General features: G+C 36.7%; 1 protein-coding gene across 1 annotated transcript in view; it reads left to right on the top strand.

Annotated features, from left to right (window-relative positions):
- The window catches only part of LOC120539141 (proteasome subunit beta type-9-like), a 39362-nt gene that overhangs the window by 989 nt on the left and 20906 nt on the right, over positions 1–17467 (top strand). The window contains 4 exon segments of the mRNA XM_039768947.1: positions 2951–3018; positions 5658–5789; positions 11149–11278; positions 14774–14915. Of these exon segments, the coding sequence (XP_039624881.1) occupies positions 2951–3018; positions 5658–5789; positions 11149–11278; positions 14774–14915 (472 nt within the window).

Genomic DNA, 17467 nt, shown 5'->3' with positions numbered 1-17467 from the left:
GGGCACACACGGGACAATTTAGGATCGCCAATACACCTAACCTGCATGTCTGGACTGTGGGAGGAAACCCATGCAGACATGGGGAGAACATGCAAAATCCACACAGGGAGGACCCGGGAAGTGAACCCTGGTCTCCTTACCACTGCGCCACCAAGCTAGATTTCGTGAGAACAAAATTTAAAATGACACCCAATGATTACATTTACTACCTTCTGTCAGTGTTTTGAAATTTTGTGGTATCCTTTGATTTTATTTACCCGTCCGCACACTAAGAACCTCATTTAGACTTGATGCTATTAAGTAGAATGTACTGTGTGTTACTATGGAAGAACTATGTCGACAACAAAAGACAAGCTTTGCAAGTAGGTTACTGTTGGTCCAACTTAAAGTATTAGGTATATGACATTGGGGAGGGAGTACTGGGGTAAACTATCATCTCTCCTTTAGTGTGAAATTATTTGGGTTCTCAGTATATTTGTATGTGAATTTCCCCTTGGGGATTAATAAACTATCTATCTATCTATCTATCTATCTATCTATCTATCTATCTATCTATCTATCTATCTATCTATCTATCTATCTATCTATCTATCTATCTATCTATAAATCCTGGAATAATGCTTAATGTCGGGTGAACCCCAAATGTGAGCATTATTCTAAAATGATGGAAATGATCATACTGAAATGTTTAGTGCATATGACTCCTGATACAACCTAAAACATGTATTTTAAGGACTTTCAAAGGTTCCATAGAGAAACTGGATTGTAATGGGAGCTTGAATGAAGAGAGGTGTAAAACCAAAAGCTAACCATCATACTAAAATGAGTCAGCTGATGCTAATGAATTGGGCATCTCTGCTGCCTGAAACCTCCACTCTGTAGCTCCAAGTACATGGAGTTGACTTAATGGACAGTCATCACTGTTTGAGTCAGATGACCCTCCCACAACCCTAATCTTAGCTGCTAATGTAAACAGATTGAGCTTTGGAGGTCCCCACATGCACCTATTGGAGTCAGCTCCGTCCACTTGGAGTTCCAGGGTAGAGCCACTGGGCTACAGAGATATATGCTATTACTGGTGGTTTGGTCCTAATGTTACATTCCATGCTTGTGATTCAAAGTATGGCTTGCAGAAAGTATGGCTTGTGGGTGTGGTGTGATGGGAGAACAACACAAAAACATGAATAACTCAAAATGGCTATGTACTTTAATTTACATTATTCACAAAATTTAAAATATAGGGTTCATGGAGTTTCAGGAATTTCATTCGGTGTTGTATTGGAAGGAAATTACCACAAAACCACACATTACTCCAAAACAACTGAGTGAATGTTCATTTCACAATTAACCCAATTTAATATACAGAATTCATGAAGTTTCAAAAGTTTCATCATGAGAGAACAACACAAAAATATGTTAGTTTTTCCAGGCTTACATGCCATTTTAATCTTTCAGTTATTCAAGAAGCCATCCAATGTTGGACTGAACATCTATTTGTAACACCACAGTAAACCAGAAAATACAAAAAGTAGCATTCGTGGTTCCAACCCTGCAAGGAGGTACCTCAATTATAGAACTCAATCATCTACAAAAGAACAATTTTTGACTCATGAGAGCAGAAAAATTGATAGTTGCTGATGGATGCAACACTTGCATTCCGCCATTAATGACAAAAAGTCAACCTTTAAAAATACATATTTTCTTTCTTACCTTAACTCACTATACAAATATAGCCTGGCAACATTGGGACTTTAATATATTGCATAAAGCTGAATATGTTGTTTGTGTGGTATATAGATCCACTCCAATGAACCTGTCTCTGTTAAACTGTGCACAGATTCCTCATTTTTACAGGGGAAGACCATAGGCTATGTTTCGTTCTGAGTTTCCTTCCTTAGGTATACATATTTGCTCCTCACTGTGGGTTTAGTCAATAAAATTTTGATTTTGGGCCAAAGGTTTTCCCCAGGAAAATTTATTCAGCAACTCCACCTGCACTTTATTCCACCTCGACCAGCACCATTTTTCACTGCTAATCAGACTATAAAACATATTAAACCATTCATTATCATTTAGAGCAATGGGTCATAATTGACTACTGTAAGTAGTCTACATCATGTGCTGACACTTTTAAATAGTTCCACATAAATTGATACTAAATATTTTTTATTTTACTAGCTTAGTGAAATTATCTTAAATGTAAAACTTAAATGAGAGAGCAGCTCATTAGTTTTGTGTACATTTCAGTTGCACATATCTAAATTATCCACAAAACCGTAATCAGATACATAATTATGACACATTCATTTCTTGTGTGCATATATAAAAACAGAAATTCTATAGTGCTTACTGTTTAGATTTTTATCCACTCGCAGGCTTGAGAGTGTGTTGCTGATGAAAGACTGTTTCGACATCCAGAGTTACTTCTTGCCTTTCATGTGATGCTACTGAGATAATCTCCATATCCCTGAAACATGTAGACAGATTATGCAGGTTTATGAAATTAATATATGGATGTTTCAATTACATTAGAAAAATAAAGAATGTTCTCATATTTTGCGATTTTGAGATGATGTACATTTTAACAATACTATAATCTGTAGCATTTATACAAAGGATTTCTTTTTGTAATTATGTTAACATGCCTCTTGTTTTATTTTAATTATTTTTAAGTTTATTTTTTTTCAGTGTTCATTAATAAGTATTCTAGATCTTTTCAGCATGCTAAAATAAATTAAAGAAATCTTTCAGCTTTGACAATGTATAGTATCTGCATTTACTGTTACTTGGCATCTGTAATAAATGTTTTATTGTTAAAATTAAGTTGATAAAGCTTTCTGTGATTATGCAGAATAAAAAGATATAGTAATTGCAGAATTTATTTTTAATCATGTTCCTAATGAGGCTTTCAATGGGTGTCATTAATTACACTTTTGTATCGCATCAACAGACTACCATCATTGCAGTGGAGTTTGAAGGGGGTGTTGTGATTGGGTCAGATTCAAGAGTGTCAGCAGGGTAAGTATGTTCATTAGTTGTAATATCGCTATAGCTTTATTCAAAAATGAATTGTATTGTTAAGAGAATCACTTAAATGGATTTAATAAAGTGTCAATTCTTGCTAATGTTGTCAGATTCAAACTATACATGTTTTAACTGTAGGTCTTGATGAGTGTGTTGACATATTTGGAAAATACAGATTTGTTTAAATTGGATGTAAGAGCGTTTTGTTATCAGTATACTTGTGAGAGAGACAGTTTGCAAATAAATCAAATACTATATATGTGGATGCATAAACAGTTGAGCACAATTGTAGAGAACATATGATTATACTTATAATATGACATGTGAATTACAACAAAAGCTTAGTTTTAGATTTGTATTTCTTCACAGATAGAAATGCATCTTACTGCATCTGAAAACAAATGCCTAAACTTATCATAAATAGTTTGCAGATTGCTTTTTAAAGCACTTTGTGTTATACAATTATATCCAGCTTTCAAACTGAACTGAATGGACATCGTTTAGAAAGACACACACCTGTGTATATAATGTTCTACAATGCGCACTGCAGGTCAGGGCAAAAACCAAGCCATGACATTCAAAGAACTTTCTGTAGACCTCTACAATAAAGTTGATGGGAGGCATTGATAAGGGCAAGGATATAAAACCACTTCTAAGCATTGAGTTTTCCGGGAGCTCAATGGCCTCAATAGTTCTAAAATGAAAGAAAAATGGAACCACCTGGATTCTTCCTACAGTTGGCAGTCTGTCTAACCTGACAAACTGGGCAAAAGAACCCTGGTCAGAGATCCTCTGTTGATATGGGAGAACCTGTCAGCAAGGCAACCATCTCAGTAGCACAACATGAATCAGGTGAATATGATTGTACCACTCTGAGTTTGCCAAATGGCATTTAAAGGATTTTGAGAACATGAGGAAAACCATTTTCTGGTCTGATTAGACAAAATTGAATTCTTTAGGCAGAACTTCTAGCAAAGACTAGGCACTGCTCATCACATACATAATACCATCCCTACGATGAAGCATGGTGATGGCAGCATCAGGCTATGTGTGTGCTTCTCATCAGCAGAAACAGAGAGGCTGCTCAGAACTGAGGTCAGTTTTCAGCACGACAATGACCTTAAGCATACAGTCAAGATAATCCTAGAGTGGCCCACACAAAGCTCAGACTCAAACCAATTCAAACATGTGTGGAGAGACCTGAATTTGCCAGATTATAGATGTTTCCCATCCTGTCTATTGGATCTTGAGAAGATCTGAAAGGAAGAATGTGATTAACTACCCAAATCTAGGTGTGCAAAGCTTGTAGAAGAAGACTTGAAAATGTAATTGATGTCAACATTGGCTTGTACAAAGTACTGAATTAAGAGTCTGAATACTTACTGTTTTGTCTTGGTAGAGAAATATATTGCTCTACTTCCCTATTGTATTGTTAATATGTAGTCTTTGTCAGAATGCCTCAAATATCACAGACTTACCACTGTTTATAAGGTATATATAACTTCTCCCCACCTTCCCTTCTACATCTATAACCTCAGGCAATTAGGTATAGCAAAAGACAAGTAGGAATTAAGTTACAATTTAAACAAAGTTTTATTGGTAATATTCATAAATAATAACAATATGCAAAGTACATTTGAATATTGGCAACCATACTACCTGATTAAATGGTAATGTGTAGTTTCAGGCGTCACACAGACTTGTTAGTTACTTAAAATGTCTCTAGAAAGGCATCATTTGTGGTCAGCTTTCTTCAGAACAGGCAGCATGCCTTTCTCAATATGGCTGCCGAGCTGTGCTTTTCATTGTGTTGTTCTTTTTCATTTCATGCGTCAGTTTGCTAAGAGAGAGAGAGTGAGGGAGTAAGCAAATGTATAGGTTTTCTGTCCAACCACTAGAGCCAATAGGATGTCATTGTACTTAAAGGCTTCTGATACAAGCCAATTCCAAACAGCCATACTTCAGACCAATGGGGGAATAGAACATCTTAACACCTGCCATCCCCCAAAACCATTTGTTGAGCTAAAGTTTGCCAGTTAGGCAGCCTGACTTTCCTATGGGGGTTGACTGAGAGACTTCAGAGAAACATTAGCCAATCTTGTTTAAGGCACTTCCCCAACTCTGTCATAAAATTCAAAGAGATACATTCCTAAAAGGCAGGGGTAAACATGAATGCTTCTCACTAATGTAACACTAATATTACAATGCTTTGCCTAAATTACAAATAAAGACATACAAAATATTTATCAACTTGTATGTAAAATTTCACATCACAACACTTACTTGCATAAATGTGCAAGCTTTTCTGAGAACAAGTTTTCACTTTGTCATTATGAATAGGTCTGAATAATTTCTGAATCCACTGGATGTAAACAAAATATATAAATTAATAATTCTGTGTGCATATTTTAAAATAACACTATTTCCAGATAATTAATACTACTAGCTGATCTTATTTAGACAAAATGTGTTCTTACTGTCTATTTATTTAAACATTTCACAGCAAAATTGACAGGTTTACATACATCTTCAAAGCGAATTGTATTTTATTTATTTATTCAAGCTTTTGGTTAATATGGATGGGGTAAAGTGGGTTCATTTCATTTTGTTTATGCATGTTTCCTTAACTTTAGTCAAGAAATACTCAACCGAGTAATGAACAAGCTGTCCCGACTCCATGACAATGTGTATTGTGCGCTCTCAGGGTCTGCTGCAGATGCACAAGCTGTTGCTGACATGGTTGATTATCAACTTGATTTGCACAGGTAAGAGTTATTTAACTTTCAGTATGTGTACAGAATTTTTATATCATATTTAAAATTAATTTGTTTCATATAAATTGCATGACCTTTGATATGGTAGAATTGTCCCTTATTGATCTCTTCAGTAAATCACATGTAGGTTTTCATTACACTTTTGTATTAATTAAGTGATTGTGCTGTAACATATCTTGGAAAAGTGCAGCCATATATACAGTATGTACTCATAGAGGTTTGTGTTATAAGGCATTTCTCCATTTTCTGAACACTTTTAACAACAGATTCACAGTTATGAAGTCATTTTGATAAAAATTTAAATGGCATACTTCACCTCATTGATGTACCATAAGCAAAATGCATCACATGGTTATTTTGTTCCATCATTTATAAACGAGGCTGATTTTTAAAAATTCATTCTAACACATTAATATCACTTCTATAGCTCATACATAACTGATACATGGAAGGAAAAAATAACTTCAGTGTTACTGACAAGTACATCTTAGATAATCTCAAATCTTGACGTGATGATATACTGAAAACAAGCTGAATGGACTGTTGTCTGCAAAATATGTCTTATGTTCCTAAGCTTTAGAACAACTTATTTTGAACATTGAACATATATTAACAAGGAATTAGAAGAAATTATTAATTACAGTCACCAGTAGTCATGGTTGGTATTATTTATGTATTAATGGATATATCTCAATACAGTTTCAATGAAACAATGTTACATTGGTCATCTCTGTTGCTTTATAGTACAAACAGACGGGGTTCAAATTCTGGCACACTTCTTGTGTGTAATATGCATGTTCTCATGTGTCTGAGTGGGTTTGCTCCAGGTAGCTTTTATTGGCAAATTCCAAATTTATGTATATTCAGTTACTGAGCAACTTTAAATTGGCCAAGTATGAGAGATTGTCACCACCATGCATCACAGTGTGAATGGCTTACGCCAAATATGGCATTTAATCTGATGACCAAAAGCTCAACTTTGGTCTCTTCAGACAATAGAAACTTTCAGCTGACTGTACTTGACTTCTAAAGCAACTGGCTGCCCCAGTAATGATTTAGGTGTGTCATATTAATGTGGGCTAATACTTATGTGATCAATTATTTTGTGTTTTATATTTGTAATTAATTTAGATCACTTTGCAGAGGTCTGTTTTCTCTTTGATATTAAAGAGTCTTTTCTGTTGATCAGTGTCAATAAAGTAAAATCAAATTCATTGTGATTCAATGCTCTATAGCAGTATGATGTGAATGATTTATTGATGTTATTGTAATCATTCCATACAAATAGATCAATTTTACAAAAAGGATTGAAAACAAATCGACCCCCACCCCTGAAAAAGAGAGCATGGCCAACGGAGTAAAACTAAAGCTTGTAAACATACATAAATTGATGAGTTTAATAGGCGGATAAAGATGAACGGAGAAGTAAAAGAAATGCAAAGAGAATTACTTCCACAGTGCGTTAAGAGCTTATTCTAAAATATTACTGATTAGATCCTGCCAGGTTTTGAAAAATTTCTGCACAGATCCTCTAACTGAGAATTAGATTTTTCCAATTTCAGATAATATAAATCATCAGTTACCCACTGATGTAAAAGAGGAGAGTTAGGATTCTTCCAGTTGAGCAAGATAAGACTGTGTGTAGTGTAGTGAATGCAATCACAGTTTGTTTGTCCTTCTCCACTTTAAGCCCCTCTGGAAGAACACCAAACACAGTGTTAATGGGTTAGGAGGGATTGTGACACCAAGGCTGTCTGAATGGCACTTAAAATTTTGATCCAAAATGATGTTAATTTGATGCAGGCCCAGAACATGTGACCCAGTGAGGCTGGGACTTGATTGCAGTGTTCACAGGTTGGATTTTCCCCTGGGAACATTTTGGACAGTTTTAAGCGAGAAAGATGTGCTTGATATATAATTTTGAGTTCAATAATTGTATGCTTTGTGCATATGGAGCTCGAGTGAATTCTCTGCATTGCTACCTTCCACTCCTTTTCTGATATGTTGAGTGAGAGATCTTTTTCCCATTATACTCTTGGATTTTTGAAAGGGAGGGAATGTAAAATGGTTGTATATATTGCAGAAATGCTGTCTGAGTTCTTGAAACTGAGCAATATTTTTCCAGCATAGAGGAGGGTGCAAGATGAGGAAAATCAGGCAGGTTCTGTTTAACAAAGTTCCTAATTTGAAGATAGTGAAAGAAATGTGTTGCTGAAAAGTTAAATTTGAAATGTAATTGTTCATAGGATACAAAGATGTTATCTATATAAAGATCTCTAAGCAATTTAATCCCAAATCTTTTCCAGATATTATAAACTGCATTTGTTTATGAGGGTTGAAAAAGGTGGTTCTCATACAGAGGTGCCACAGATAAAAGATTCTTCATCTTAAAATGCTTTCTACATTGGTTCCAAATTCTGAGTGAATGAAGCACAGTTGGGTTATCAGTATATTGGTGATAACTTGTATTTATTGGGGCACAAAGCAGGGAATATAAAGAAGTACTGCAGGATTTTAGTTCTATTGCGGACCAGGGGCCTCATGTATAAAGCCGTGCGTAGAATCGCACTATAACATGGCGTAAGCACAAAAGCCGAAATGTGCTTACGCACAGAAAAATCCAGATGCAGGAATCTGTGCGTACTCAACTTCCACGTTCTTCCGTTACATAAATCCCGATCAGCGTGAAAACTAACGCCGTGCACGCGCATTATGTAACTCCCCAAATCCTCCCAGAATTACGCCTATTTGAATATGCAAATCAATATAAATCGCCCTTAAGCGCAGCCTTCTGTGAAAAGACAATGGGAAAAGCACGGGAAAATATAAGAATTTCAGCGAATACCAAGTGGAGGCAAAGGAAAAACATACTATTTGTTCAAATAAGCCGTGGTATAATCAACAAAAGGAAGTTGATCGAGTGATATAGCGTGTTGGAGAAACATGAAAGCTCACATCCACAAAATCGCACAGTGCCGGAAATAAAAAAGAAGTCACATATCAAAGTCGCGTGGAAAGCCGAGTTGTAAGCCCACTGTCTGAGTGTCATATGAAAGCTTATTAGGGTACAGAGAAAAAAGCCACACGGTGGGGAAAAAGCACGAAATGTCCACTTCAATCTCGACATTTCCACTTTAATCACGTAGTTTATTTTGTCATTAAAGTAGAACATCATAAAATTCATCTTAAAATTGTTTAATTAACCAGTTTCTAAAATCACATCGTAATTAAAGTAGCACGTTAAATGCTTTGTTTTGTATTTGATCTTCTACTCGTATGTGCTCTATGTGTGTGAATCACTACTTGTTTCTTAAACCGCTCTCTTCCTCCAACTGGACACAGAATCAATTACATTCGTAATATTACAGCTCTCTGAATAACTAAAATACTGAGATGTATACGTGATATCATTTTCATGATGATAGGAGTTAAAGCACGTTATTAAACATGTTTCACTTGATGAAATAATTTATTGCAGCAGTACTCAGGGCTGCTCTAAGCTTGTGGTGGCACTGGGCAGAGGAAGAATCGGTGGCTGGCTCCTTAGCCCGCCAATGTCAGTAAAGTATCTTATGCACGGTGGATGGCCACGTATGTTGCAGACACTAGCAGCCTCGTGCTCATGACACAAGCATTTAACTTTTGCGAAATTTGTCGCTGCGTTTTTAGCTGTGTTGTTATTTTATCTTTCTGTTTTATATTCAATATATATTGGCGTAGCCGTCACTGCAGTCAGTGCTTTTCTTTCCCCAAGTAACCGATCGCCATACAATCAGCTCTGTAATAGAAGTTAAACCATCTGTAAGCTTAGCCGATTCTTCAAAGCGTTTAAAGAACATTGAAATATCTTCGTAGTACATGTTTAATTATTCTATCCTTAAAGACACTCCCAGTGAAGAATATAGATTATTTAAATGAAGTTAAAGTTTTATCTGTATAATTTAACAAACATATTTTGCTGCATTTCACCTTAAAAATGATATCGTCATCATATGTAAATACGCGCTTTATAAACTGGCTCAGGTTATGCGATATTATAACTATAGTGCAAGTTTACAGTGGGGTGATTGTACTTATAAGTACAAACAGTTCTACAAGGAGCACTTGATTGGCTGCATTTAAAGTTCTTGGGATTAAACTGTTTTGAACCGCGAGGTCCGTACAGGAAAGGCTTTGAAACGTTTTGCCGTGGCAGATCAGCTGCTGCTGTGATTCACACTCAGATACAGTGATATAAATACTCCGAGTGGTGCAGTGAGAGAAATATGGAAAAAGATGATCCGCTGTGGCAACTCCTAACGGGAGGAGCTGAAAGAAGAAGAAGAAGAAGAAGAAGAAGAAGAAGAAGAAGAAGAAGAAGAAGTGAGAGTAACAACGCTAAAGCAGTTATGGCATTTGGAATACTATGGCTGTTCCCTGGACCATTATATTGTTACGAGTTAATTACAATCAGATGCATTACACTAATAAACAATATGCGGTTAGTTTCTGTGTATTTATAAAGCCGTGTCATGAAAATAATGAGTAATCACACAAGAACAGTAGCACTGCTTTGACGCTGGGTGCCGCCAGTTTGCAAAACCGAGCTGAGAACTTGCGTCGACAAGACATGAGGTACCGTGGAAAAGTGCGTGGCTTTACGCCAAGTGTAGGTTTTATACATCGCGTTTTGAGCGTGGAAAAGTTCTTACGCAACATTTCTGTGCGTGCGCACGTTTATACACGAGGCCCCAGGCCTGTGTATGTTCTTCTATTTGTGTCCAGGTTTATAACTTGTATGTTTGCTGCCCAGTAATTAAACTGAAAGTTAGGTTCGAGCCATGCTACCTTCTGCCTTAGGTCTTTGTAGGGTCACTCTTTGAATACATGGATGTTTTGAGTTCCAAATAAATGAGGTTATTGTTGAATCTAATTGCTTAAAAAATGATTTATTGATGTATATTGGAATGTTTTGAAATAAAAAGGAGCTTAGGAAGGATATTCATCTTAACAACGTTAATTCTTCCAGCTAGGGTGAGATGAAGGGTTGACCATCTATGCAAGTCTTGCTTAATTTTTTCCATATAGACAGTGAAATTTTGTTGATAAAGAGCTTTATGTTTACTTGTGATATTTACCTCTAGGTATTTAAACTGATCTGCAATGATTTTATAGGCACTGTACATTTAACAAATACGCTTATTTTAAGGGAAAAATCGTATTATTTCAATTGCTGTGTCAATGCTATTGCATCTCATTGCTTCTATATGTTTTTCAATCTATTTTGAGTGAACAATTGTGATTTTAATTGTGAGTTTTACACTTTTGCTTCCCTTTCACTATTCATTATTTAATTGTTAACACTTTGCAGTATTGATATGGGACAGCTTCCTCTCGTCAAAGCTGCAGCAACCCTGGTTCGAAATATAAGCTACAAGTACAAAGAGGAATTGGTTGCTCACCTGATTGTGGCAGGGTGGGATAAGAAGAAAGGTGGGCAGGTATGTGAATTGGAACAAGTAATGTAGATTTCTGTAAATCCTAAAAAGTTAATAATGTGTGTTTTAAATTATGTGCATAGTCATTATCTATCTGGAGTTTATACATTTCTGTCATTTTCCTGGTTTTATTTTTAAGTTACTCTTTTCTTCTACACCTAAAAGATATGTGTTTTAGATTAAATGGTGATCCTAAATTTGCTCCTTGCATATGTGCATACATTTGCCCAACAATGACTATGCTTATACAACCAATTCACACATTAGAGGAGCCCATAGGAAATATATTCTCCAGAAAATGGAGATAATAATTAATTTTTTCCATTAATGATACAAAAATATTAAATACTTAAAGAAGAAAACAGTATTAACAGATTTAAAAATAAGAAAAAATTAAGAAAAAATTACACACAATCAGGATCAGGCCAAACACGTTCTTGCCAACTAACATTTGGGACCTGACATTACGATTACATATTTTCAGAAACTTTGGGCATGGGATCAATTGAATCCATTATCCATGCCATAAAATAATAAATTCTTTATATTTTGTCTAATATAAAAGTTAGAAATAGTTTGCTTGATAAATACCAGATTCTGTATGTCATTGCTACCTCAGCAGACCTAATTAATGGTTAGGATGCTAAAAAGGCAGTTAAAGCCCTCATCATATTACATGACTTTTCAGCAATTTTCAGTCATAGATTTAATTTTGCTTACTGAGTAAGAGGCAGTTATGAAACTCCCGTGACTGTCCGTCATTTAGTTTGGCCTCCTCAGAATCTCAGTCAAACTGGTCTGGGACTTGCCCTGTAAGTATTGACATTCTGGGAAAGCACTTGTCACAGAATCCTGTCCATATGACATAAGACAAAATTTTGAAAGAAGAAAGGCTTGTCTGTCTGTCTTGTATTTGTCGCACCTCAACAGAATGGAAAATTGTTAAAAAGAACAAAGATTGCAGCAAACTTTCCATACCTAGAAAGTGTTGATACATGCAGTGGCTTAAACAGGCAGCAATGTTATGATTCTTCATGTTCAAAAATCACGAAACATGGTGAAAGCCTCAAACAATTAAAGCCAGATCTTTCCTTCACCACAGATATGCACGAATAGAGTAGGTCTAACCATTTCAAGTATAGTAGCCAAATCTGGAGTAACAGGTTTCACTTGCCCAAATTGGAGCAAAGGTTAAAAAATGTAAATATCTTTGAAAAATAAAGCAAGGTTTTATTTAAAAGATACTGTATCACATACCTATGATCTGGCCACAGGAGATGGAGTTCCTCAAGAATTTATTATAAACATTTAAAAGTATTACAACTGGAGCAAAAACAAAGGAAATAAAAAGCAAATGTAAAGTTACATTGTTAGATTTTAATTGTGTCTTCTTTTGACTTCATTTTGTTTTTATGGGCACCATTTTGTGATGACTGGTGTTACAGCATTGCTGGGGTAATCAGATTGGACACATGACATCAGCAGTGTGATGGTATAAAGGTCATGCTGTTCACTTCCTCTTTGTCCAAGTTTGACGGATAATCCCTTGACAATTTGTGCTCTATTTTTGTACATTAGTTCTCCTGGTATTGGATTCTTTGGTAACATTATTTTGAATATTATTTAGGGTTTTTTAATTTGATGAAAGTTTAGTTTGATTTCTTGGTTTAAGAACTTAGTGTGTTTCCTGACTTGCACTTCATCTTCTAGTCCTCGATTGAAATTATTTCTGAACATTTTAGCAGAACAAGAAGAAAGAAAACACAGCAAACTAATGAAAAAGGAAAACACAATACACAAATGCAAAACTTCCAATAAACAACACAACATTCAACACAGTAAATAAAATGTAGAAATAATGAAAAAATAACACAATATACAAAAATATTGAAAGACAACAGAATGATTAAATAAAAGAAAATGCACTTGAGACTCTGGCTCAACCGCAACAAGCATGTGCTATGTATTAACACATGTTTATGTGTTTTATTGTTGTTTCAATTATTATTTTCATATCCATCCATCCATTATCCAACCCACTATATCCTAACTACAGGGTCACGGGGCTGCTGGAGCCAATCCCAGCCAACACAGGGCAAGGCAGAAAACAAACCCTGGGCAGGGCGCCAGCCCATCTAAGAACACACACACTCCAAGCACACACTAGTGACAATTTAGAATCGCCAATGCACCTAACCTGCATGTCTTTGGACTGCGGGAGGAAACCACGAGACACGTGGAGAATATGCAAACTCGGCGCAGGGAGGACTCATGAAGTGAACCCAAGTTTCCTAACTCTGAGGCAGCAGCGCTACCCACTGCGCCACCATGCCACCCCTATTTTTCATATCTTCATGTATTTTCTGTAATAATTGTAGTTATGTACTGTTAATTTACATGTCTTGATTGACCATATGGTGGCACAGTGGGTAGAGCTGCTGCCTCACAGTTAGAAGACCTGGGTTCGCTTCCCGGTCCTCCTGCGTGCGCTGCATGTTCTCCCCATGTCTGTGTGGATTTCCTCCAGGTACTCTGCTTTCCTCCCACAGTCCAAAGACTTGCAGGTTAGGTGCATTGGCGATCTGAAATTGTCCCGTGCGCCCTGCCCAGGGTTTATTTCCTGCCTTGCCCTGTGTTAGCTGGGATTGGCTCCAGCAGACTCCGTGACCCTGTAGTTAATATATAGCGGGTTGTTCAGCAATAGAAGATTGTTTGTGAATAGTACTATTCTTGATGATTTGTTTTGGTTTTCTTGGTTTATTTTGCTTCTCTCCCTGGTTTTGTCTTTGGATTGTGGATTTGGACTTGTTTCCTGTAGGATTGTCTTTTGGGCAACTCATTTTTGCTTGTTTTTGTTCATTTGAACTTTTCCTTATCTTTTTCAATGTTTTTTAACAACAGAATTCCTGAAGCCTATGAGAAAACTTGTAATCCCAACCCACCTTAAATCTCTTAGCACCTCTATCATCTCGTCTTTTGTTTTGTAAATCGTTGATCAGCACAAGCAGCAAGCAGCCTGCTGTCCCATCCCCGCCTTGACGGAGCTCAACTCTCCTAGCTGAAGCCAAGGCTCCTTATCTGCATGTGAGGTGCCTGAAGTTTGTATAGGGTAAATAATACAGTATATTGTTATTTGGAATAAATGCGTTTCATATGTGTTCCTTGTCTACAAAGATCTGGGTAAGTGTAGGATGAAAGGAAATGTAAGAAATGCACATAACTAAAGCAGAAACTTTTTCCATGTTCTACTAATAATGACAAGAAGTTTATAATGTGCGAGGGCATTAGTCAAAATATCAAATAAATATGTGCACTTTTAATCAAGGAAGTAAGCAAAGAAAAAAAGCATTCAATTTACAAGTGGCGTCAATGAGTTAAAAACTCAAGCTCAAATGTCAATCGACAGGAATTCACACATATTCTTGAAGGGTGCAGAGATAAGAACTGCTGCCTTATAACCTGAAGGTCCGGTTTAATTATCATTATTTTGTGCAACAGGTGTATGGAACCCTTGGAGGAATGTTGATCAGACAGCCTTTTGCAGTTGGAGGCTCAGGAAGTGTGTATATCTATGGCTATGTTGATGCTTCTTATAGATCTGGAATGACAAAAGAAGACTGCCTTCAGTTTGCGACTAATGGTAAGTGTCTTCTATATATTTCTGAACTCACAGATGTTTCAGCTTAGAAAAATGCAATCTTAAGGAGCATGATTTTAAACAATTTCTATAAACTAGTGACAAAGAACGATGATAAGAATATATTTTAAAACCTAGCAGTTAACAAGCAAGGTAGCAAAGCTGATTAAATAAAATTATCAGTCCTAGGTGTCACTATTCATTACAAGCAGGATAAACAGGTAACGGTTTTAGCAAATATTTAGTGTATAGTTTCTTTCTTTCTTTACCTTGCAAGATCAATGAGTGATTGTTTTCTGTGATTACTTCCTTTGTCACTTTTTGTGGGAATGAGCTCTGAGAGTCCTGAGGGCAGCCAGAATGGGAAAATTTTAATCACTTGCACGATGTATGGTGTGAAAATTGCACCTGACTTTTCCTGCACTCTAGAGTAATATTTATTTGCAATTGGTCTGGTAGTTAAGTTTGGGTATATCTGTTCTGCCTCACAAATGAGCAGGTGCTATCAATTGTTTTTAGACTCCAGTGATTTAATGAATATACTTACTGTATGGAGTAGGAAATAGTCATCCAAGATGTTCTTGTTTAAATTTTGGTGTTTCCTGCCCTCACTAAAGTGACCTCTCTCTCTCAAACATTTCTAATTTTCTTTATAATGAAGTTTAGAGAAGAAATTATACTTGTATCTATACTAATAAAAGGCAAAGCCCTCACTGACTGACTGACTGACTGACTGACTGACTGACTGACTCATCACTAATTCTCCAACTTCCCTTTTAGGTAGAAGGCTGAAATTTGACAGGCTTATTCCTTACAGCTTACTTACAAAAGTTGGTCAGGTTTCATTTCGAAATTCTACGCGTAATGGTCATTACTGGAAGGTATTTTCTCCATTTACTGCAATGGAGTTGAGCTCGAAGCCGTGGGGCGGAGTTTCATCTGACATCATCACGCCTCCCACGTAATCACGTGAACTGACTGTCAACGCGTGCGTGAAAACCAGGAAAACCTCCAAAAGCGCTGAAGAAAACATGCATTATATAATTTAGAAGGCAGCGAAACAATAAGAAGCGGCGACTGACATATACTACCATATTCATGAGTGCTGCTACTTGGAAAGAAAGCAAGGTGTAAACCTAAACTTTAAATTAAGTTAATAGACAGGCTGCGCTGGTGTTTCTCATGCCCACGGGTAATGCGGGATACAAGTTTAATGAGAGGACGCAGGATATAAATGAGAGTTTTGATCACTTTGTAACTAAGTTAAAATTGCAGGTTAAGGGGTGTGCTTATGCAAATTCGAAAGACTGTGTTTGTGGGGATTGACAGTTAAGGCGGGTGGGGAGTCACGTCATCATATCCCCTAACGCCGTCTTCTGAAGCAACTTCGTCACACTGCTACCAAATACTCACAGAAAAATCCACAAGTTAATACACACGCTGTCTCTACAGTTTCTCCACACTGAATCCTCCAGGCACTACTTACGAAGGTTACATTGACAATCGCACAGCTGAGAAGCTTCGATGCATGTGCTCCATAACGTGTTAAAAATATAAAGTCACTATCGGAATAAATAAAGTCAAAACTTAAAGTCAAAACTTGTTTCTGAATATATAAAGTCAAAACTTTTAACATATAAAGTCAGCGCTGGAATATATAAAGTCAAAACTTCAATATATAAAGTCATCGTCGGAATATACAAAGTCAGTGCTGCAATATCCATCCATTTCCCAACCCGTTGAATCCGACCACAGGGTCACGGGGTCTGCTGGAGCCAATCCCAGCCAACACTGGGCAAGGCAGGAACCATCATTTTCAAAACATTAACCGAACAGTGTTTTTTTTTTATTTATTTTTCTGAATACGTTTTTGTTAACTTACTTCAGTTCAGAGTCGTTTCAATCAATATATTTTGACTTTGACTTTATATATTCAGGAATGAGTTTATAAATTCCGACGCGACTTTAAATATTCAGGTTTTCACTTTATATATTCTGGCGCTGACTTTATATATTCAAGTTTTGACTTTATATATTCCAGCGGTGACTTTATTTATTCAAATTTTGACTTTATGTATTCAGAAAAAGTTTTGACTTTATATATAACGCGCTGACTTTATGTATTCAAGTTTTGACTTTATATATTCTGACAGTGACTTTATATATTCAGAAAATCAATGTATTTGCCTGTTTGCAACCCATAGTATATGTGTGTGTGTATATATGTACACATGTATGTATACATATGTATATATATATATATATGTATGTATATATATATATATATATATATTGTGGTCCCGGCCGGGCTGGAGCCTCCTCTAGACCGCGAGGCGTCCGTCCTGGTTCTGTTGGGAGCCACGGGTCGAGGGCATGGAAGCCCTACCCTGTAGGGGCCCGGGGTCACCGCCCGGTGGCGCCCGATGCCGGTTTATCCCGTGCACGGTCCTCGGCTGGAGCTGGAGCCCGGCCGGGACACCTTGAGGACCAGAGGAGGGCGTGTGCCTCCTCCAGACCGAGTGGGGCGTCCGTCCTGGTTATGCAGGGGCCTCGGG

This window comes from Polypterus senegalus, chromosome 11 (genome assembly GCF_016835505.1).
Source record: "Polypterus senegalus isolate Bchr_013 chromosome 11, ASM1683550v1, whole genome shotgun sequence".
NCBI lineage: Eukaryota > Metazoa > Chordata > Cladistia > Polypteriformes > Polypteridae > Polypterus > Polypterus senegalus.
The sequence above is the reverse complement of the archived record's forward strand: the minus strand, read 5'-3'. Positions and strand labels throughout refer to the sequence as shown.